The 23,829-nt window shown below is 44.4% G+C and overlaps 1 protein-coding gene across 16 annotated transcripts in view; it reads left to right on the top strand.

The window, feature by feature from the left end:
• Ttll5 (tubulin tyrosine ligase like 5) overlaps positions 1–23,829 on the top strand; it is a 246,248-nt gene that overhangs the window by 19,379 nt on the left and 203,040 nt on the right. For 15 of the 16 annotated variants that reach the window (XM_050152436.1, XM_050152435.1, XM_050152443.1 and 12 more), the window contains 4 exons: positions 3,975–4,105; positions 11,206–11,288; positions 18,667–18,736; positions 19,471–19,555. In XM_050152436.1, the coding sequence (XP_050008393.1) occupies positions 3,975–4,105; positions 11,206–11,288; positions 18,667–18,736; positions 19,471–19,555 (369 nt within the window). The remainder of the gene's footprint in view (positions 1–3,974; positions 4,106–11,205; positions 11,289–18,666; positions 18,737–19,470; positions 19,556–23,829) is intronic. The other variant, XM_050152445.1, reaches the window with a different exon arrangement.

Here is a 23,829-nt window from a genome sequence, read left to right as displayed (position 1 = left end):
TGTTGCATTTGGGACATAGAGCAGGAGACTGAGCTCCTGCCTGCCTTGGCTACAGAACAAATCAAGGCCAGCTTAGACTATATGAGACACCATCTTTCTCAAAGAAAAGGAAAAAAAATAGGATCTCAAAGACACAACAAATTGAGATCGGATTCTAGCGATAGCCTAACACTCGCTTCTTACATGATGGTGGTTTCCATTTGTTTGTTTTAAACTAATTGAGAGATAACATAGTCTGCTTGTTTGAATTTTTCTCTGTCCCACCAGCAGCTCCAAATTACAATACTGAGACTTACTATTAACTATGAAACCTTGGCCATAGCTTAGGCTTGTTCCTAACTCACTCTAATCTACACTCCCGGTATCTCGGTGACCTTTACTTTGTGATGCCCACGCTGCTTGCTCTGCATCTTCTGGCGTCTCTTCCCTTCTCCTTCCCAATGTCTCCTCTGCCCAGAAATCCTGCCTAGTTATTGGCCATTCAACTTTTTTTTTTAATTTATTTATTTATTATTATGTACACAATATTCTGTCTATGTATGTCTGCAGGCCAGAAGAGAGCACCAGACCTCATTACAGGTGGTTGTGAGTCACCATGTGGTTGCCGGGAATTGAACTCAGGACCTTTGGAAGAGCAGGCAATGCTCTTAACCGCTGAGCCATCTCTCCAGCCCGGCCATTCAACTTTTTATTAAACCAATCAGAGTGACACTTCTTCACAGTATACAAAAAGATTATTCCATAACAGCTTGTCAACTGATCATTAATTTTAATGACAGATCATTTTGTGTTTGTTATTTTGGGACAGGGTTTCATACTGTAACTCTGTTAGGTAAAGTCTCAGATATTTAAGATATTTAATTCTTATAGTCTGAAATTTTGAGTATATTTATAAAAAGTCAGACTTAAACTTTTTTTTTAACTTGTGTTCAAAATCCTTTTTAAAATGGGTTTTATAATTGTAAATCAGGTTTTAAAAAGCACATTTGGAATAAAGATCATAGATGTAAATTCTAAACATAGACCTTATAAAAAGGAAATCCTGATGATCTTTCCTTAGGCAGATGTTTCTTAGAACAAAGCTTGGTGCATAAAAGGACAAAAACACAAGGGGACTTCATCAGAGTGGAAAAACTTTTTAAGAAAGCAAGAAAACAAGTCATAGTCTGGAGAAGTATTTGTAAACTTTCTCTGATTAAGAGTTTATATCTAGCTGGGCGGTGGTGGCACACGCCTTTAATCCCAGCACTTGGGAGGCAGAGGCAGGTGGATCTCTGTGAGTTCGAGACCAGCCTGGTCTAAAAGAGCTAGTTCCAGGACAGGCTCCAAAACCACAGAGAAACCCTGTCTCAAAAAACCAAAAAAAAAAAGTTTATATCTAAAGTGTATCTCAGACTCTGATAACTTAGTAGTAAGAAAACAATCATAGTTTTCAAAATGGAGAAAAGATAGTGGATACCTCTGTGTGTGTGTGTGTGTGTGTGTGTGTGTGTGTGTTGTGTGTGAAATCAAATTTATAAAAATAGGTAAACTTTAAATGCATATGTCAAGGAAAATTTATGTGTAGTGAGTGTAGGAGCCCACTCCCACAAGATCAGCTAGGGTTCCTGGATAGGGGATCTCTGAGACCAAAGAAAAGCCAGAAGAAAGAGAAGACAGGATAGAATCGGCAGGTCTGTCTGGTCATGCCGAAGCACCCAAACAGCCCAGTGTTTATTTCAGAACTTGCTTATATACAGAAGCAGAACAAAGCACAGCACAGATGGTCAGTCGGTGTCTAACCACAAGACCATTCCTGTCCCTGAGTGAGCAGCCTCCTCTCCAACATGTGCTTGCTGCTCAGAAGCAGCCTTCTTTTCTATCTTGATGTTCCTGAGGTTTGTCATCAGCAGTATATGCACTACTAGATAGAGTGCTCTTTTCTCATGAGCTAAATCAGAAGTTTCTCAGAGCCCTCAAGGTTGTAAGAAAAAGTAGAGCAGGCAAGCTTAAACTCAAATGACTTCTTTAAGTCAGAAATGACTCCAGATGGAAACCGAGTCACATGTGGGCATCACCAGAGTGTCCTTTTCTATGCTAGCCAATTACCTGGTGACTGGCAGCCCCTAGGTGGTTTCAGGATGCTCACAGGCTCTAGAGAAGGCTAAGTCCTGGTGAGAAGGTTGATGTTTCAGTCTGCCCCTCAATCTTGAGGAAGGGAAGGGGCTGAAGTTTTAACACGATCACCAGTCAGTCATACCTGCTTAGTAGTGCTTCCATTACAGCCCCAAAGCTCTGGGTTTGGAGAGCTAGAGAGCTGAACATGGGAGGTCCTGGCAGGGGGAGGGCAGGCTGCTCTGTCTCCCCTCCACATCTCATCCCATGTGTGTCTCTTTATCTGTATTCTGTATACATGCTTTACAGTCAGCCAGGAAGTGTTCCACCGAGCAGACTCTTCAAGCCCTAAGGAAAGGTCTGGGATAGCTGGTCAGAGGCACAGGTCAAAATCTGCCTCTTGGGACAGGAGCCTTGGGGACTGAGCCTTCATCCTGAGGGGTTGGATACCTCCCCCAGGTAGACAGTGTCAGAACTGAATTCGAGGACACCCAGTGGCACCCGCAGTGGCATTGCCTGCTGGTAGTGGGAAAGCCCCTCCACCCCCAGCTGGTGTCAAGAGTGTTGATGATTGTGTGGAGCTGAGTGGAGCCTAGGAAAACGCTCTGGTATTTCCTCCACATCTCAGAATATGGTAGGAGAAACTGAGTGTTTTTCCAGTGTCCTCAGAATGACTGCTGGCAGCTCTTCTAAAGTTAAACATATACTCTGTGGTGACTGTAAAATGTGTCTGTAAATTCTTGACACTTCCTTCAAAAGGTTGAGCTAAATTTTTCTGCTGTTGAGCGTCAACTAGACTTAGGGACTTGTCTCTAACGAATGGAATGTGGCAGACGTGGTGCTCTGCCATGTTGGAGGCTGGGTCATTACAGACATTGCCACCTCTTCCTTGGATCAGTGGGCCTCGGAGTAGCCAGCAGCATGTCACGAAAGTATGCAGCCTGTGGAGGGGTTTATCTGAGGAACTGAAGCTGCTCACTGCCGGCTGGTTCCACACCTGTGAGCAGACTGAGCCGTGCATGCTCCATCCTAGCTGGGCCTGATGATGGCAGTGTAGGCACGCATCTGCACCGCAACCTCATCAGATGGCTGAGACAGCTGCCCAGGGCTGTCATCATCCCACATCGCTGGCCCACAGACACTGACATCATGAATGTGAACTACTATTTTAAGCTGCTATATTCTGGGGGCTGTTTATTATCTAGCAATAGATAATTTGGTAAACTACGTAGCAGACCCACACCTGGGAAAATGGAAATGTTTGTATAAAAATTTGATGTTTATATAAAAATCTATGTGTAAGTGCTTTCAAGCAACTTTACTCACAGTCTTCCCTACACTGGAAGTGATCCAGATGTCCTTCAACTGTTGAAAAGATAAACAACTGTGGTATATCCACACCACAACTCGTAACAGCACATAAAAGAATAAAATACTGATATATGCAACCGATAGAATAAAGCTGAGATGTTTCATGCTCAGAGGAAGGCTACATATTGCAGGATCCTGCTTATGTGTTTGGGAAGAAGTGAAAACACATGTTTACCCAGTGTCTGGCAAAAGAAATGCCTGCAAGGGAATCGAAGCTACCTTGGGATATTAGTATTTCTCTGTATTTTGATTGTGTGGTCATTACCTTATCAACACATCAGAATTAAACATGGAAAATGGGGGAGTTATTCTACATAAATTGTATCTTTATGCATAAATCTGATCAAGAAATGTCTATTTGAGGAAAATGTTTCATAAGAGTTTTGGATAATCTACTGTCTTCAGTAACTGCTTCAGAACTCAGTGCTATGAGTTCTCCACAGTCTGGTAATAGAGGAAGCCTTTGTAGGTGTGATTCACTGAAATGGAAAAATTTCCTTGCTTTGCAGATCTTATGAACTAACCCGGAAGGACCGACTGTACAAAAACATCATTCGAATGCAGCACACGCATGGATTCAAGGCTTTCCACATCCTCCCTCAGACCTTCCTCCTGCCAGCTGAGTACGCGGAGTTCTGTAGTAAGTGCTGGCTGAGGTGCCCTCGCACCTGGGCTTGAGGCAGATTTAACTTTGACATCACTGACCTTAGAGCTTACTGGGGCTTTCCAAGTCTTTGAAAATTTTTGCTTAATTTGGAAGAACAGTTATAGTCATACACTTTAAATTACTTGTGTTTGGGTGGTGCTCCTGCGTGTTTGGTTTTGGTAGGATGACAGTGTGGCCGTAGTTTATGGAAGGACACACTGCTGTCATCCAGGCACGTCCTGTCCTGGGTAGTTTTGCCCATTCGTCTCCTCATTGTTGAGAGTTAGTGTGGCTGGAGGGCCTAAGCTCCTGTGAATGTGAGCTGCAGGTTTCCTTTCTGGTGCCCCTTCCACTTCTCACTTGAATGTCTTGCTGCTTTGACTTCCGGACTTACGTTCTTTGGAGAACAAGTATCATGTCTTTAAAATTTGGACTTGCTCATTTGTCTTTTGAGGCAGGGTTTCACTAGGTGTCTCCAGCTGGCCTAGGACTTGCCATGTATGTAGATTGGGCTGGCCTCGAACTCACAGAGTTCCACCTGCTTCTGCCTTCTGAGTGCTGAGACTAAAGGTTGCTGCCATGGCCAGCATCATATGTTTTTTGTTGTTGTTAAGTGTTTGGTGGTATCAGTCACACTTTTTCCTTTTGAGTTCATACTAATAAAAAGTACACATAGGCATCTAATAGAAATCTGAATGTCAGCTGCATTGCTGGTAAAGTACCAGGAACATGTGGCCTAATTCTAGGTCTACAATGGGATTCTTATTTCTTTGTCCTCACAGAACTTACCATCCCAGGCCTGGCTGAGCAGCTGGGTTGTTTATAGCTTCCCCACTCACACAAGACCCCGACTCAGTAGGTGTGATGTAAGCAGAGTCCAGAGCATGGGGGCACATGTGAGTGGCAACTGTGATCATAGGGTTCCAGATACTAACCTCTCCTGACACTAGTCCTAAAGGAAATCCTGAAGTAATTCTCTGTTGCCGTTTAGAGGAATCAGATTTGCTTCTTATTCCGCTGTGGCCCTCTAGCCCTGGAGGCGGGGGCAGAAGGATGATAGATGATGGCACAGGGTGAGAGTCCCTCTGTCAGCTCCAGCCTGGCTTGTTACCCTGGATTGCGTCTTCAGCCAGACATTCTAATCCTTACAAGTTCTGCTTTAACAAAAAGAACTCAAAAGACACACAGCCTCTTTGCCAGTGTGACCTCATTTAGACCTAGCACACGCAGACCAGTATGTTCCTTGAGCACCAACCAGTGCAAATCACTCCTGTGATCACCACCCACAGACCACATCAGGGACTTCTTTTCTTTGGAAAAGCAGGGATAGGAAAGACGTACAGCAAAGAGGAAGCCTCTCGCAGGATGCAGGCATTCTGAGCTTCTGTTCGGCATTTAAAACCAGTGTTGTCAGACAGCCGTGTTCCCGAGTCACATGTTGGAGCAGAAAGCTGCCTATTCACCCTAGCCATTTTCTTCTTCAAAGAGATAGTCCTTTTTGTTTGTGGAATCTGTCTCAAGTTCCCTTCTTTTCCTTTGGTGTTCCTCAAGCACATGCTATTCAGAAATTCTGTTTTCACAACACTGTAATTCCTCAGCCTGCCTCACTTACTTGACTATAGGCAATAGGAGATTTTTGAGAAGAAAAGAGATAGGAACACTAGCCACAAAAGCACCTGTGGAATAAAGAAGCCAAGAGAAGAGAGTGATGTGGTTTTGAAAGTTGTTGCAGTGATGCGGCTAAGAATGGCTGGGCCTGAGCTGTGTGGTGAGAATGGACAAGTGTTAGTAGGTAGAGTAGAAGGACAAGCAAGGTTTATTAACTAGATGTGTGGTGTATCAGGCTAAAGGTCCAAATAGGCCTCCAAAGGACATAAGTTAGAGAAGCTATGGGCATCATTGAGACCTCAAGGAGGGGTTGCTGGGGGTGGTGAGGGTGGTCGCCCAGGCTGGCCTCAAACTCCTGGGCCTCCCTGGGAGTCGAGATTACAGGTGTGAACCACTACTGCCCCACCAGGACTTGGAAGTCTAAGCAAGAATATAACCAGGACCATGCAAGAGGAGCTGTTACAGGAAAGAGGACTGTTCAGTTTGGATGTAGTGTACATTCGAGGTGCTCTGGGGAAAGCAGGCAGTGATGTTTTGCAGCTCTGAGTTTAGCTAAAGATACAGAATCTGGAGGTGCCAGATGAAAGCGATGACTAGGAGGTACAAGAAGATAGAGAAGCAGGCGCGCAGAGAGCCAGGCGGAAAGAGATGGTAGGAGAACATGGGAAGGAGGTCTCAGAAGGGGCAGTGGCTCCAGTAAAAGAGCGAACTTTAGAAAGGAGCTGGGACATCTTCCCTAAGTGGGGGAGGGGGTAAGAAAACAGTGCTGGCTAGGTAAGACTTTGCACGCAGCAGAAAGCGGTGGTTGGGTTCACGTGATGAATTCTCAGCCTGCCTAGAAAGGAGGGTGGTATGGTCTTATGCCAGGAGTGAGGGCAAAGTGTGGGGTTGTGTTTCTTAAAAGGGCAGAAAGGTCCTGATAGGGCCTTTGACAGGGTTGAGCATGATGTAAAGTTTTTCAGGGCCACTGGGAAGATGAGCCAAGGTGATCTCAAGATGATTAGCTTTTTGCCATAATAAGAAAAAGGCTTAAGTTTGTATGTGGAGAAATTGAGCCCAGGAACCCAGTCACTACAGCCAGAGGGGCGAAAGCCTGAGGGGCGCCTGAATTGTTCAGAGTCCTCAGTGAGCAGGGCTGGGAATATACCGCACAAATTCTTCCTGGTTCCTGGCCCTGTGTCCAGCTAATGTTTGGTAGAACTGAAGGTCTGTGACCCTGGAGAACCTGCCTAGGGATCTGTTGCCCACTCCAGCCATTTCCCTCAAGCAGACAGAAATGACAAGGAAGATGAGGGTGACAGCAGTGTGGATATCACGGAGCTTTCACCGGAACTCTTCTTTGGCATCTTCACGCATGATGGAGGCTGAGAAGTAGTTCTGAGACGTGGACACAATTGTGGTATCATGCAGCTTATTGCAGACACTCAGATTTCAGTGCAGGAAGTTAATTTCTAGGACCATGATTTTCTAGGAGATCTTAGCAAATGAGATGAAAGCCATCATTTTGAAGACAAGACTAAGGAGTTCAGTAGCATCTTCATCCCTGGAAAACTTCTGCTCCTGGTCAGTGTGCTTCCAGTGTACTGAACACGCTGTCACTGGGACTATGATAGGAAGGGCTTCAGCTTGTCTATAACATCTTCATCTAAGCAGACTGCTCCGACCTCTGCCCTGCTTTTGCCTCTGATTTTTCTTGCTTCTTGCTCATTTTTTTTAACATGCTGAAAAGAAATAGATCTTTATTCTAAAAGATCCCAAATCAGTGTAAAAATGCCAGCACAGGAGATGAATTCTGACGTTAGTTCTCATAGAACATCCAGTAATGAAGCACCAGAAGCAGGTTCATTTTTTTTTAATTAAGAAAAAAAGTTTTCCTCGCAGAGTTGGGGTTTGAGCACAGCATCCTGGCACGTTGTGGAAGTGTGTGGCCACTGAGCTACCTCCTAATCCCAGCACACAAGCTCACAGAGCAGAATCCATTGAACAGCAGGCTAGTAGCAAATGCTACACGTCGCTAGACTTAACCTACTCTGAAAATGAGAGTTTTCAACGTCCAGTGGCACTGTGGAGTACTGTCTGCAGGCAGCTTTGGTCAGCCTCTCAGAGGGCTCACAGCACCCAGTGTCTGTAAGCTTGTTTAATGTCTGTCTGATTGCTAGCCTGTGCTTTGTGAGGTAGAAGACTCCTTCCTACTGTGTATCCCACTCTAGGAAACTACTTGGCAGATTAAATACATAAAGGTTTCGAATGAGTCAATGTATGGAGCTTAGAAGATTTAATCTTTTTTTTTGTTTGTTTGTTTGTTTTTGTATTAATAGCTTCTTGTCTTGAAATCTGCAAGGGCATCTCAAGAGAGAGAGAGGATTCTTTTGTCCTGCAGTTCCAGCGGCTGCAGTGCACCATGGTGCGGAAACTGCTAGGGAGGAAGGGACTGTGGAAGGAGCAGGAAGCTGGCTGGTCACATTGCTTCTACACTCAGGAAGTGACGAGTGAGCAAGTGGGGCTGGGCTGGGAAGGCTCAAGGGCCACCCCTGGCGACCCACTTCCTCCAGTGAGGTGCCACCTCCGTGGGGTTTCCATAACTTCTTCAAACAGTGCCACCAGCTGTGGGACATGTCATATTCAAGGCACAGCATGCTCAGCCTTAGTGCTTCCTCAGAGATTTGAGGGAGGTTGTAAAAGAATGACATATTTTGTGTTTAATGACCTCATTTCATATAGATTTTTTTCTCCTATGTAATTATAAATTTCTATAACACTATTTTGACATGATATAAATTACGTTTTTTTGAAGGAGTAATATATTTCCATGGTGTAAAACTAAATAAAACAGTAATCAGGGAAGAAACCTCCTTTTCTTTTTAAATTAATTTTTATTTTTGTGCACATTGATGTTTTGCCTATGTGTATGCCCGTGAAAGGGTGTCAGGTCCCAGATAGTTGAGGACTGTCATGCGGGTGCTGGGAATTGAACCCAGGTCCTCTGAAAGAGCTGCCAGTGCTCTTAACCACTGAGCCATCTCTCTAGCCGCAAGAAGCCTATTTTTGTTCATGGGTCTCAGCTATCTCCCTGGGGCTCACCAGTGTTTGCTGCTAGTTTTTTGCATGTCTTTCTGGGGACATTCTTGGCAGTCACTGTCAAACAGCTTGAATGTGTGTGGGCATGGAGGCAGCATGCAGTGGCTGTTGCTCTTTGCTTTCTTCTTTCCATAGACTGTTCTACATCAGTTAATTAACAGTATTCTCATTGCATAGTTTGCTGAGGGTTCTCTTGTGTTGATCAGGTGCTTGCAAATGCAGCCTTTGAGATATTACATCCTCTGCCTGTTTGCAGCCATCTCTATGAGCTAAGGATGCTTTTTACATTTTCAATTGGTTGAAGTCAAGATGACTGTAACTTTGTGGCATGTGGAAATGGCACGGAATTCAGTGTAAATGAGGTTTTATGGGAACACAGCCACTGTCCTTTGTTGGTATATTATCTGTTTTCAAGTTACAGCAGTAGAGTTGAATTCTTACAGCAGAACTTGCATTTCCTATAAAACCAAAGGTGCTTATGGTTCAGCTTTTCATAATTAGTTTGTAGCCTGCAGCCCCTCACATAGGTATGATAGAGTAGATTTAATTAAATTAATCTCTTGCTCTTATAGCCCTGCATGGGATAACTTCATAAATATATACACACAATGTGGGATTTTTAAAGTTTTTTTTTCCCCCAAGACAGGGTTTCTCTGTGCAGCTTTCGAGTCTGTCCTGGAACTCACTCTGTAGACGAGGCTGGCCTTGAACTCATAGTTTTGCTTGCCTCCATCTCCGAATTGCTGGGAATAAAGGCGTGCACCACCACTACCACCTGGCTAAAGATTTATTTTTAAATTTTTAGCGCGCGCTCGTGTGTGTGTGTGTGTGTGTGAAGTGAATGCAGGTGTCTGAGGAGTCCAGAAGAGTCCCTGGATTTGGAGTTAGAAGAGGTTGTGAGCTACCTGACATGGGTACTGGGAACCAGAGGATCCTCTGGAGGAGCAGCAAGGGCTCCTAGCCGCTGAACCCTGTTTCCACCCCCATACATGTTCCACACTCGTATGAATGGAGGTAGAGGATGCAGTTCTAAACCTGTTTAGTATCTAGAAGCTTTAGATTATAGGTAGTGCTCTTTTCTTCTGGTGCTAATTCTGTTAGGTTGCAGCCAGAGAAAAGGCAAGGCAAGATGGGGTAGACAAAGGTACTTAGGTCCCTCCCAGGTTCCCTTCAGGTAAAGTGGTTTGTGGTAGAGCCAAAGTCAAGTTCCTGTTTGGGGCATAAAAGAAACTTAGACTTTGCACAGGGGAGATGGAAGAGGAGGCTGCTGAGTGGTCTGGGAAGATATACCACCCTGGGGCTGTTGCTGGTGCCAGGCTCTTCGCTTCTGGAGTCCTGAAGTCTGCCTGGGTGGGACCCTGTTCAGGGTCAGGGGACATTTGTGTCTCACGTGGGAAGAGCAGAGGTGGGATTAACATGCACAGGTGGCAGCCCTTGGCCTTTTAATAACTCAAACCAGAGACTATAAACTTGAGGGAACTTTATTGGGTTTATGCTTTTGTGTTCTGGATAAAATGATGTTATCCTGATGCAGAACAGCTGGCTGTTTGAGAGGCCAGAAACACTTTCACTCACGTGGTTTTATTTCTTCACACACTGCGCCCTTTTAGAGGAGAAAATAGCAAGAAACCAGTATCTTAGTTTTCAGCTTTTCCTTCTTCTTTGGAAACGGTGGGTGTGGGGCTCATCAGAAGAGGAAGGGGCAGAGGTAGAGTGGAGCCTGCCACCAGCTTTCTCTTTCCTGGGGTTTCCCCCACAGTTCCCCATGAGTCTGTCCCCCCAATCCTAGGATATTCCCCAAGTAGAAGTCAGAACCCTCAGCTTCTTCCCAGACCATGAAGGAGTCCCGGGGAGTCTCAGTGCCAAATTTCTGCTTTTTCTTCTTATGACCCAAAGATACTTAAAAACAGACCTGAAGCTGGTGGGCTGTGGGCCACCTTGTGCTCCTGGATCATGATGCTTCCTTGCCCTATCGCACTGCCTGGTTTCCGAGATCTGAAGAATTATTCAAAGGAAGCAGCTGTATTTGGAGATATAAAAAACTCAGTTGTCTCTATCTATTGGCAGTCCTTCAGTTAACAAAAATGAGATTTTCAGTTTCCTGAAGGTTGTTTTTGGTAACAGACTAACATTCAGATTTGACCTTATTTTGTTTCCATCCTTATGTAAGGAAGAGGAAATAGTGGAAGATATGATTATGTGAGTAGTTTGCTATCCTCCTCCCTTTCCTTCTGCTTCTTCCTGCCTAGGTTCCCTTTCTGGGGCAACTCTAAGACAGTGATGTGCTGCTGCTCCCCAGCTGCAGGTTTGGAAGGTTCTTTGGGTACTGTTGTTGCAGTTTAAGATAATAAACTCATGTCCCTTCTTTTTTTTTCTCTTCCCTTTTTATCTCCCAATATTTTGAGCAGATTCTTATTCAAAGGACCGGGGACCTTGGATAGTAAAACCAGTGGCCTCTTCTAGGGGGCGGGGCGTCTACTTGATCAACAATGTAAGTATGCAGAGAACTGCAGACCTGGCACTTTTTGAGCAGGTATTTCCTTCTGCGCTGAGTTCAGATGTGAGTGGAGGCTGGGTGTGCACTGCTGTTCACTCTGCTGGGAGCGTCTTCCCTTGCTCGGCCTTGGCCCAGCATGTCCACGGCCAGAATGTCACTTGCTAGACTGGTTTTGGGGAGAAGGCAGCCTGTTGTACTAGCACAGAAGTGTCTTCTGCTTTGAGCTTGTTGTCCTGTCATCTCCTCAGCACTGAGCTGTAGCACGAATAATAAAACCCAGAGACAGAGATGGGGGGAAAGCTGAAGAGTAGAGAAGCAGAGCAGTCAGCCACTAGAGAGACCTTTTAGGGGTGCTCCTCAGACTCCACACTCCAGTGAGTTCCTGTCTCTTCCCCTTTATACTCTTCTCTCTGTCCAGCCACCTCCCTAGTGCTGGGATTAACAATGTGTGACTCCCAAACAAAAGTGTGTGAGCCACCACCACCTGGATCTGTTCCTCGATTGATTTTGTGTAGCCTTGAACTCACAGAGAGGTCTATCTTCCTCTGTCTCCTGAGTCCTGGGATTAAAGGTGTGTGCGCCACTCCCTGGCCTCTAGTGACTTCGCTTTGTAGTCTGATCTTCAGGCAAGCTTTATTTATTAAAATACAAATAAAATATCACTACACTGAGCTGTCACTAATCGTGCTTTAAGTTGGTTTGATGTTTTTGCCATTGCTGCTTTGTTCTCTCCTTCTCTTCCTTTCTCTGTCAGAAGCTGCCAATATCTTGATTCTTTGCAAATTCCTTATTAAATATTTTTAAAAATTAATGCAGAACAGCGGCACGGCTGAGTGGTAAGAAGCCTTTGTTTAACATGCATGAGTCTCTGGGTTCATCCTCAGTGCCATAGTAATAACAATAACAACAACAACAATAATAAAGTACGTATACAGAGAAAGTAAGTAAAATGCTAACTCCAGTCTCACTTGCTGGACTTCCCATACCACACTTGATTTTATATTAGTTTGAGATTCTTATTGCATTTGGTAATCTTCATTTTACATTTATTACACTTATATCCCTCCCACCTGCTCTTCCATAGTCCACCTCTTAAGTTTAATTAATTTTTCCTTTAGGTTTTAAAAAGTTGTGTAATATTTACAGTTCTTTTTTTTCTGCTCCTTTATAATTTTCTCAAAAACTCAGTAGAAATAGACTACAGCGTTATTTCTACTAGACACGTAGAAACACTTGGGCACTGTCCATTTTTCCTTTACTTTGGGGACAAATATCCCTTTTGTTTCTTTTTCTATTTTCTTTCTTTTTCATCTGTATTTTTGTATGGGGTGTGCATATTTGTGTTTTTTGCATGTGTGTGTACGCCTGTGTGCTATGGAGGCCTAAGTATGTATGTTTTTTGCATAGCGTGTGTGTATGTGTGTGTGTGCGCGCGTGCATGCGTGCCTCTGGAGGCCCGAGATTGGTATCTGGTATTGTCCATGACTGCTCTTCCACCCTATTCTCTTAAGCAGGGTCTTCCAGTTAAGCTCAGAGTTTGCCAGTACTCACTGCTCTGGGGACTCCTTGTGCCTTCCAAGGCTGGGATACTTTCCATCATGCTGATGCATAACTGGGCATAACATGGTGATGAGGACCTGAGCCCCTGTCCCTTTGCTTGTACAGCAAGCCATTGATCCTCTAAGCTGTCTCCTAGGCCTCTGTCTCCATTTGGTGTCTTCTTTTTGAAGAAGAGCCCTGCTTCCCTCCATGGATATAAACTTAATGCTTCTTCCTGATTTTCATCTTTACCCTTATTTATCGTTGTGCAGTAGATACCCACGTTTTTAAGGATATCATTGAAATGTTATTAAAATACTCTTCTGTTTTTACTCTTTAATTGGGATTATCTTTACTTCTATTGTAGGATTTTTTTCCCCCTCAAGTTTGGGAATCCTTAGATATTAGCCATTTTATAAGTGAAATTAGAGACTAGTATAGCCTTCCCTATGATGTAATGGCGTACGTCCCCCCCACCTCTCCTTGTACGGGTGTAGCATGCTGACCGTTAGCTGTGCATAGCTGGATTTGGTGAAGAGCTTGCCTTCTCCCTTCTGGAATAGGTAGGGCTCTTGTGGTGGTGAGGAGAAGAAGCTTATGGTGAATTCCATTTTGGGCAGAGCTACTTTTGTTCTCTCTATAATGCCTGTTTGGGGATAGAGTGTCTTCAGTTCCTTCCTCCTCCATAAGAACCATGCACCTATACAAAATGTCCTTTTAAGAACCATCTTAGATGTGATCCCCTGACGTACACGCTACTGCTCAGGTGCTGGAGAACTCCCACTCCTCACGGCTCCCAGGCGGTGGGAACTCTCCTGACTTACTCCTTGGCCCACCACACTCTTGTTCTGCTCACTGCCAGTCTGCCCCTTTTCAGGGCCTCCTTGGGAATCTTCCTTACCTGGTATTGGGGCTGGAGCTCCCTCTGCTCTGCTCTGTTTTGATTTTCCCCTTGATCTTATCTGCTCCCTGTCTTTGAAGATTTACTTAGACTTTTGATCTATTCTGGCTCCTTTTGCTTTTTTTCTAGCCTTTGTTATTATTTCATTCTTTTGAAAATATCCTTTCTTTCTTTCCAGTGAGCCCTGGAAGGGAAGGTTGGGGTAGATGTATCGTGTGTGTGTGTGTGTGTGTGTGTGTGTGTGTGTGTGTGTGTGGTCAGTACTCCATCTTAAATTCCCCAGTTATTTTTTCACATTGAGCTATTTTCTGTGTATGCAGAAATGAACTTTCTAAAGTCTTTCACTTTGGAAAGTCCTTAGGATCAGTCTGGATCCAAAACTGTACAGTAAACAGTTATGGCCAGACCGTTCTCACTGGAGAAATGATAGCCTCTAGTTCTGGCTGAGCAATTGCTACAGCATCAGGCCCCAGCCAGGGGTCCTGTTACCTGGAGTCCCTCAACCCTGGGTCCCGTGTAAGCTAAAACATGGTGATATGCCTTGGCTCTTTCTTGTCTCTGTGACCTTGGCATAAGGCTCCTATCTGACAGTCTTGCCTTCAGCTCTTTGCCAGGAGCGCAGTGTTGTTTGAATTGCAAGAACGGCGCTAGTTTGGGTTTGGGTTTTAGCTGCCAAATGGAATTGCTATTGAGAGTCAGCTACGGTTCAAGTTTGCTTTTTATTTTCTTAGACACGAGTCAAAGAGAATAGGATCTATTCCCAGCTCATCTGGGGCTTTTTTCTTTTGGAATGATCTTTTGCCCTAGTGATTTGTTCTTTTAAAGCTAACATCATAAAGAATAGAAAAGCTAAACTTTCCTTAATGGAGCTGGGAACCTCTTGCTCCAAACCTTCACTGAGGCTGAGGCTCATAAAGGGAATGACGCGTCTTTAGGGAATGCACGTTTGGCAGCCTATGTAAGAGTCGCTTTCTCCCTCCCACCTCTCCATGGGCTCAGTCCCTTGAGACCCCCTGCATAGATCAAAGTAGTTGGCTAGCCCTTTGCCAGCTGTCCCTCCTACCCCCACTGGAGAAGCTTGGGAATGAAGCTGATTCTTTTAGGTATTTAGTGAAGGTGCCAGACAGAAGCCTGGGCAGATGCCAGCCTGCACAGGAGAGCTGGTAACATGTGGGTCTAATGGGAACATATTCCCATTTCACCCCCAAACTGGAATTTTATCACCTTTTCCCCAGACCTACAAACTGCACTGTTAATCTTCCTCTCTTCTTAACCACCCCTTCTTTTCCATACCTGGACCCTTTCCCTGGAATATGTGACCCATTAGCCAACTAGATGAAGTAACTCTTTCCAAGGCTGCTGCCTGCTTTTCTTTCAGAGTTGAGGGGGAGGGAGAGAGAGTGCTGAGGCAAAGGGTGGGTGCAGAACCAGGAGTGGGGGAGGGACTGTGGCAGGGGGCTAGAGATAGATGCTAGGGTCAAATGAAAATGTCACTCCTTGTCTTCCCACTAGCATGAGAAGACCCATTAGTAAAACCTCCCTGTAGTTCTTATAACCTATTGGAAAACATACACCAAAGCAACTTTTTCACCATAAGGAGAGCAGAAAAAAGGAAAGAAAAAGTGTGGCTTTTGTGCAGCACCGAAGGCAGCATTGTGAACTCCTGCAGAGGGGAACATCCTAGTGGGTTGACTGACATGGCTCCTAATGATGTGCTCTTATCCAGAAATGCAGCCTAAGGAGCAAAGCTGATTACTCCAGCTTCTTCAGTAACCTGACCAAATGTCATACTTTCCCAACCTAGGATATTGACATTGAGGTGGGGGAAGACCTGATGTTTTCTGATGAAGGTATGACTCTCACTGCTGAGGTCCAGTGCAGTCATCTGTGTGTCATCGTTATCCGTGGTTCTAGTAATAGACGTCCTGAGACTGTGAAGTACTGAAAGACTGAGGTCACACTCTACCCCATCCTCCTTGTGCATAGAATCCCATTCTCTCTCTCTCTCTCTCTCTCTCTCTCTCTCTCTCTCTCTCTCTCTCTCTTTGCATGTATTTATCTTGTGTTCTCTGTGTTTCTTATTGTTTGGCAGTTATTTAGGAAGTGCTGGCTGTGTGCCAGATGCTATCATTCCTTAAAACCTTTGGAGAAATCCTAATTAATTTGTGTGTTCTAATTCTTCTGTGTCTTCATTACAGTTGAGTGCGTTGCTCTGCCATGTGGCATGTGGAGATGGATGTTGTTGAGTTGTGAAATCTAGTAGTGAGAATCACACAGATACTGTTGAATTTGCAGCAATAGTAATAGCAACTGATACACTTTTTTGAGATATATTTTTGAGAGGATTTCACTGTGTAGCCCTGTCTGACCTGGAACTTAGCCTGTAGACTCTAACTGACCTAGAACTCACAGAGATCCCTGCCTCTGCCTTCTGAGAGCTGGGACTAAAAGTGTGTGCAGTACTGCCAGCACCAACTGTTGCTTCTTGAGCATTTAACCCACACCTTCCATTTGCTTTTCAAATAGAATCTCCTAATAAGATTACTCTTTACAAGAACTTCTTGTGAGAGCTACTGTTTTCTTCGCGTTGTAGCTGAAGTCCTGGTTCCAGAGCATCTTCTTGACCACCACCCTTTTCTACTCTGCAGTAACCTAACCCGTACCCCAAGCTTGAATGTTGAAATCCAGTTAGGAAAATCGCTATCTTTCCAGTTTCCACAGCGATTTTGGTTCCTGTATTAGCCTGCTTTTTTTTTTTTTCTTTTTTTTTTTGGGAGGAAATTCAACCTTGAAATGGAAATACTTTTAAATTAGTTAACAGAGGATTTAGTGAATAGGAAATACTCTTAAGGATATCAAAAACATCTACTTGGGCTTTCATGTACAATACCAGTTGAAGGAATCATTTTCAAATAACCCTTTAGTCCATGAGCGTTCCATTTTTCTTATGCAGCTAGGAACGAGTGGTAAGACAGCTGAGCAGGTACTCAGGAGTCTCAACTCAGGAGTCGATGCTATGCAGAGTTGGGTGACTAGAGATTTAGGGAGTGGAAAGGAAGTAGGCACGGGCACTAGATATGTCACGGGGTTGAGAGCCACCTCCAGTGTATTCTCTGGTACAGAGGACAGGTGGGCACCAGTCATGTCCCTGTTGTAGTCCCTAGGAGTTTCTCAGATGGAGCCTACAATTGTTGCAGAGTTGTAGCCTATAGGTACTGCGTAGCTGTGATTGATTAACTTCATGTCTGGAACACAGCCCGCAGCTTTATTGCCTTTCTAGTGATTACATGCGGTCTTACTCGCTAACTTGGAAATGGAGATAGTACTTGTGATTGACTGATCAAGAAGCGTAAGGGCATCAGGAAGTGGGATGGGTGATTGCGTTCATTCAGGATGAATGAATACTGATGTCATTGTGTTCGTTTGATACATACAGATGAGCTGTAAAAGCTGAGGTCTGCCTTTGTGATAATGGCAGTAGTAGTGGGGCTAAGGAATGCCTTGTTACAGACTTTTGGGGACAGTTATTTCATGCCACGATTTGGGGAGCACTACGAACAGTGCTTGAAAGTGAGTCTTCCGCTACACTGCCCAGGCACAGTGCTGCTCTAATGGTTGCAGCTCTGACAGAGCTGTCCCACCCCGACCGTCCTTCATCTCTAGGATGTAGATGGTGGTATACCTGCCCCTGGGTTGGGTGAGGATGAAATAATACTGGGGACATGCTAAGAACAGCTCTTGGCACCTGGTAAATGCTTGGTACCTCTATTAAATTGTAATTATTTCTGCAGATGCTGCTAGTTATTTCCAAGCAGCAACGACAGTTAATCTCGTAATTGCTATTGTTGCCATTTGCAGTCTGGAGCCCTTTGCCCATCTGGATTGACTGCAGCTGATCCTTCTTCTTAATCTGATAACAGATGCAGTTGTTCTGTTTGAGATGCGTTCATCTTACTGCTTCTTCCACGTGGAGTCTGCAATAACTTCCTGCTTCCCACCATATTAAATCTCAACTCCTGTGCCAAAGGCTCCCTGCTTCTGCTATTCCCTTCCCTTCCCGCCATTTCCCAGTTAGAACTTTCAGTCCCAGGCTCATGAATCTGCCTCCCTTCTTTCTGCAGGCCTTTGCAGATGACAGTGGCCTCCTTTTCTCCCCTGCGCATGCCTGAAGCTTTCACTGCTTAGTTCTGTGTCTGCTCTTTTGCTGGCCACAGTTGGCCTTTCTGCCACAGCCCTGCAGACTGGCCCCTTTGGCAGTGTGACATCTTATATTTGTGAAACTGCTGCTCCATGCCCCTTTAGAGCCTACATTTTGCTGTTCTAACCCGAAACAATAAACCCTTTAGGGAAAAGGAGCTGCCGAACCTGAAGTTCTGCGCGGGCACAGTTGTGTCTGTTTTCCTCATCACTGAGTGCTCGGTGCTTTACCTGTGGGTGCAGTACCCACTGTTCTTACGTAAACAATTTTTACCTATTGGCGAGATCTTTAAAGGATCCCATTCAGCCTTTACAGTTGGTTAGCAGATGACTTAAGTCTCCCTGAGAATGCTAGGCTCTATCATGCATCTGTGTCTGTCCAGAACAGCCTAATGAGAGGTGCATTGGGACTAGTGTAGTGTTTTAAAATTTCCATTTGTCTTCATATTTTAAAAGAAGCAGCTTTTTATTATTTAAGTAGCTCTAATTTTGTTGGCAAATAACTATTTTATACGATGCATATAAATCTTTAAAGCTATTTAGCTGCATTTATTTGAGAGGTGCTATGTAAATTTATTTTTCCCTATTGTAATTGGGTGCCCACAGTGGTATTTCATCTGACCAGGTGATTATTCTGGGTTTCCATAGTATCGTTTCTTAAAAGGGTAAGAGCTTTGCTCCTCACTATACATTCTAGGATTTCTCTCTTTTCATTCCTTTCTGTTTACTCAACAGCCAAACCAGATCTCCCTGGAAGAGAACATCTTGGTCTCCCGTTACATTAACAACCCCCTGCTCATAGATGGTGAGTTGTGATTGACTCTTGACTAGATGGGGCTGGATCTTGCTCAACTCTGTAACCTCTTCATAGTCTTCTCTAGTAAATTTTAAAGCTAGTCTGATAGTTTTGGTACCCGTAGTTCCAGAGATGAGGATTTTTTTTTTTTATTATCCTTCTGAAACTGAAATTAAGTGATACAGGAGAGATACAGCTCACACACACACTCTCTCTCTCTCTCTCTCTCTCTCTCTCTCTCTCTCTCTCTCTCTCTCTCTCAGGTGTCTGGTGGGTAAGCTGCATACAGCATGTAAGCCACACATGGCAAAAAAATGTTTTTCTATGAAGCCATATAAACAAATAATTAGCCAGTTGTAGTAAATTATCTGAAGTAAATTCACTTCTATCTGCTACACCTGGGAGGCATAATCTAAGAACATTCCCATGTTTTTGAACAAACTGAGGTCACAAGATTCTTGTCTTGGTTTCTTGGTGTTTTCTAACATTCACTCAAAAATCTCCACATATGAATTTATTCTTGGACCATGTTCCAACATTGTCCTGTGTATTTAGCAACTACATTGCATAGCACGGTGTGAGCAAGGCTTCTTTAGTCTCAAAACTCAAGATGTGTCTAATGTGTGCTCTGTGTGAGGTGGGTTGTCATCTTTCATAGTTCTTGGTTGTGCTGTCCTGTTCATCGCAACAGAAAGCAGATGAACTTCATTTTTCTTGTGACTCCCAACTTTCTTTCTTCCTAGATTTCAAGTTTGACGTGCGCCTCTATGTGCTCGTGACCTCCTATGACCCCCTTGTCATCTATCTCTATGAGGAAGGATTGGCTAGGTAAGAGGCTTTCTTAGGCAGAGGGATTGGCTGGGATGGTAGAGTGGATCCACTGAAGAGATGTCTAAGACCAGCTGCTACTTTGTTAGGTTCAACTCAGGGCACTAGAGTGCACCAGGTGACTTCAAAGGACAGGACACAGTCTTGGTAGTCTACACTTGCAGGGCTTCACAAAGTGTGTGGAAACACACACTTTCTTCAGGTGTAGAGGCCACAGGGCAATTTCATGCATGAGGGTTGTTATGAGAGACCTAGGGTATTAAGAAAAAATGTAATTTTTTTCAGAGTAGATCTAGAAGGGAAAAGAAAAAGCCACATTTAATTTACTTGTTGTACACCAGGTCCTTCTGTCAGTGCTTGCAGCAGTAGTACCTGCTGCCGTTTTACAGCAGAACAAATGGCTTTGCATAAACGGGGTGACAGTGACTTTTCTCAGCTCCCCTAATGAGGAAGTGCATAGGATTGGAGCTCATTGAATAGTTGTGTTTCTCATATTCAGGGGGTGTCCATGGCTTTCATACCTTAATGTACAGGTTATATACTTTGCTGTGGTTGTAAATACAGTTTTCTTGGGTGTTTAGTAGGTTTTAGCAGTCCATCGCCTTAACCACTCGGCCACCTCGTCCCACATGTTTAGTAGGTTTTAAAGTAGTACCTATCAACAGAATTAAATTATAAATTTATAATAATTTGGAGTTTTGTCTCCTGTACCCACAGGTGACAGTTTCTATAAATCTTTTAAGCTATTTTAAAAAGTCTGTAACTTTGCTATGTGTTCCTTTCCCTTACTTTTTTTTTAAATCAGCTAGTTCACTCTGCAGTTCTTCTGCGTCATGGCCTTGGTGGAATAGTGCGCAGCAGTCTAAAGGGGGCTTTACATCTGTGTGCAGACAAAGTGAATGGGAAAGTCAGTCTATGCCTGTTTCTGATTGTAGGAAAGTTGTTTTGGAAATAGAGGCTACATGAATAAAATAAGGTTAATTCTTTGTGTTTATGAAAAAAAAAAAAACACCAGATGAATCCCTGTCCTCACAGAACTTCTCCAGCATCTGTCCATGACTTTGACAGGCTGTACTGTACTGAACTGTGACAACTGAGTTTTCTCTTTCCAGTTTTGGAGTGAGGGCACTAACAAAAACCTCTTGCTAGCCGAGCCATGTCTTCCCTTCACCTCTAGGTGGCAATGACAGCTTTTGTAAGTTCTGTCATATTCTTAACTAAGATTTATGACTTGCAGCCTTGGGAACACTGGAGACAACTGACACTCCATTGTCCTGCCCGCTTGTCCCTTGAAAACTGAGAAGGAGAAAAAGAAAACATTTCCCAGTTGAATAAAGGCCTGGACCAGGCATCACACATGAACTATTAGCTCCGATTCAGTTATCATAAGGAAGACATTTCCCAGAGCGTTTATGGATATGAGCTCCTGTACTCTGAAGCATACAGAGAAAGAAGCCCAATATAAATATCAAAACCTAGTTTCCGTATTGTCTAGAACAGAGAGAAGGTAAAATACTCCTGCTGCTTCTGGGGCAGAGGGTGCGATGAGAGTGTGGTTTCAGAGCTGAGACTTCTGACCCTTCCCTCTCTTGTGCAATGAGCTCTTCATTATCCTTCCTCCATCCATCCTCATCCCAATTCATCCTTGGTCCTGCTTGGTCTTCTGGAAGAGAGAAGGTGTTTATGCACGCTGTTTCTCTAGGGTGTCATACCGGTATCTTTTGTGTCATAGCCTGAAGATGTCTCACCTACAGTATTTGTAACCCTCACTGTGAGTAAAAATTTACATAGTTTTTGCATCTTTATGGTTCAAAACATAAAATGAGAGTGTCTCTAGCATATATTACAGTTTGCTGCGGATGTGTCAATAACTCTGACTACATGTTGTGTTAGATGTCAGAGTTAGTGGCAGTTGTCTCGTTTCCAGTAGGAACTGGCATGTACGTGTGCATGCATTTATATGGGCATGCTTTTCTCACAGTTGGCGAAATACCTTTTTAATTACTCCTATCATCGAGCCAGAAAAGGAAAATAAAAATTTTCAGGTCTTTGGTGGGTTCACCTGAAACCTAGTTGGGTATTGAAGTCCTTACCATAGGCATATCCATGCATTATCCAAGCTGTTTGCGCAGACGTACAGGACGCGCTGTTCTGTGCAGGCACTTCGGTGCGCCTATGCAGTCACTGTTGATCTTGGCATCCGCTTGCCTCTCAGGCCTCAGAGTGCGCTCAGCTGTGTCATTACGTTCAGCATCTGTCTACAGCTCCTCCGCACCTGCAGCTTCTGCTAATCTTGGGTCACGTGCGTTTTGTGTAGCCATAACTGAAGGTAATCAGTGTGGGATGAGATCATCAGGTTCCTTTCCTTTGAGACGAGAAGAAAGCCATAATCTTTCTGAAGAGACAGACCTAGAGGCAAGAAGAATTAGTTTCCTTCTTTAGGCTTTTATACCCTGTCATTTTTGTTGGGAGCTTCAAATTAATGGTGGGAGAGTGAAAGTTCACTTTCTTAAGGTCATTGCATTGTGAAATGGGTTCTGTTGTGTAAATTCCTTTTCCTTTTAACTTTTGAAAGAAAAAGACACCCCCCCCCCATTTCGTTCTGGCTAATGTTTCCATCTCTCTTAGTTTTGCTCATAAAAAAAAAGCAGACCCTCACTGTTTGTTTCTTGTGTAGAAGGGTTTGCCTGTGCATGTATAAATTCAGTGCATGCCGAGGTGAAGGAGGGCATTGGATCCTCTGGAACTTAGAGATGGTTTGAACTGTCATGTGGATGCTGGGAACTGAACCCGGGTCCTTTGCAAAAGCAGCAAGTGCTGTTAACTGCTGAGCCATCTTTCCAGCCCCGCCTCACTGTTTCTTCTATGTAGGTAAATAGTAAAGAGATGGGAAAGTGGAGCTGCCCATCTGGCACTAGCGTCAGCTGTCTCGTGGTCTGTAGCGGTGCTTCCGCTCCTCTGCCGCTGTAGAACCCTGCACAGGCTCCTGCTGTAGAATGTCTGTGGAAGTTGCTGTTTTGAACTAGTAAAATGGAGGCAATGCGTTTCTAGAGAGAGGGGTGTAGTTCTCACCAAAATGGTGGAGATACATTTTTATGTCAGAAGTAGAATCCAAAAAGGTTGGGTTCTGGATTTTACAACTATAGAAGGATCCAATCTCGGATATAAATGATTTGATACAGTCCTTTTTTAGACAAAGCTAATAGCTAAATTTGCACTGAAACAGGAATTTTTTTTTTTAATTAAGATGACATTGAGTTGAAAAGCACATGTGTTGTCAGTGACTGAAAGAAAGGTAGCAGCAGTTCCAGCTCATGAAGGGGCCATGGGGAGCTCTGAGGGTTGCGCCCACACCGCACGCCGTGGAAATGGGAAACTGAAGGCCTCTTCTAGTGCTGCCCCTTTGCAGCTTCGTGGTCACCCTTCCCCAGCCATTTACCCAGTGGAGATGTAGAAAAGACCCCAGTCATCTGTAGGCCTTTCTTCCCTCCCCCACCCCCAGGCCCTTCTTCAGTAGTCTTGCTTGCTAATTAACACTGGCTCCGGGGGATATTTACCTTTTCTGTGCTGGATTCCTGTGGTTTTGAAAGAATTCAGGTACTTGCTGATTGCCAAGGAATTCAGATTACCTCACAGGCTGCATACTGTCCAGAGTCTGCCACAGCAGCAAATTGGGGGAAGAGACACCAGCAACAGGGAGAAGCCCTTCCTAGCCTCCCTGTCACTCTCTCTGGCAGGGCCTTGCTGTTTGTAAAGTTTGAGTCATTTCTGGCTCTGAGGACAGGATCAGGCTGGTAATCCCCTCCCAGACATTGTGGAGGGCGCTGCCCAGTCACTGCAGCTTCTTGGCAGCCTCCCCGCTGCAGCTGGTCCACAGTAGATCAGAGCGCTCTTGGGCCTCTTGTTCTCTTCCCTAAGACTTTTCTAGGTCAGGCTAGGATGAAACCCAGTGGCTTCTGGCAAGGGTGCCTGAGGTGAAGTCTCATTGCCCAGGCCTCTCTGCTCAGGACAGCTGTACCTGCTAAAGATAACCCCTGTGCCACTATTACAGCCTCCTTTCTTTGTGCATTTGTTCTGAATGTAGAAAATGTATCTGCTAAGTTGAGTACTCAGCTCTTCTACATCTAGGCTCCATGACCATAAGAATATATGCTGTCAGGTTTGTAGAGCTACACAGTTTGTGCAGGGAGGAGAGTATGGAAGCCCTCACTGGCTTTGTGCTTGCTTCCATGCTGGTAAAGGTTTGGAAACAAGCAGCTTACGTACCCACCACA

The sequence above is a fragment of the Alexandromys fortis genome, unplaced genomic scaffold, assembly GCF_014885135.2.
Source record: "Alexandromys fortis isolate MF-2015 unplaced genomic scaffold, M_Fortis_MF-2015_v1.1 scaffold_47, whole genome shotgun sequence".
Taxonomy (NCBI): domain Eukaryota; kingdom Metazoa; phylum Chordata; class Mammalia; order Rodentia; family Cricetidae; genus Alexandromys; species Alexandromys fortis.
The sequence above is the reverse complement of the archived record's forward strand: the minus strand, read 5'-3'. Positions and strand labels throughout refer to the sequence as shown.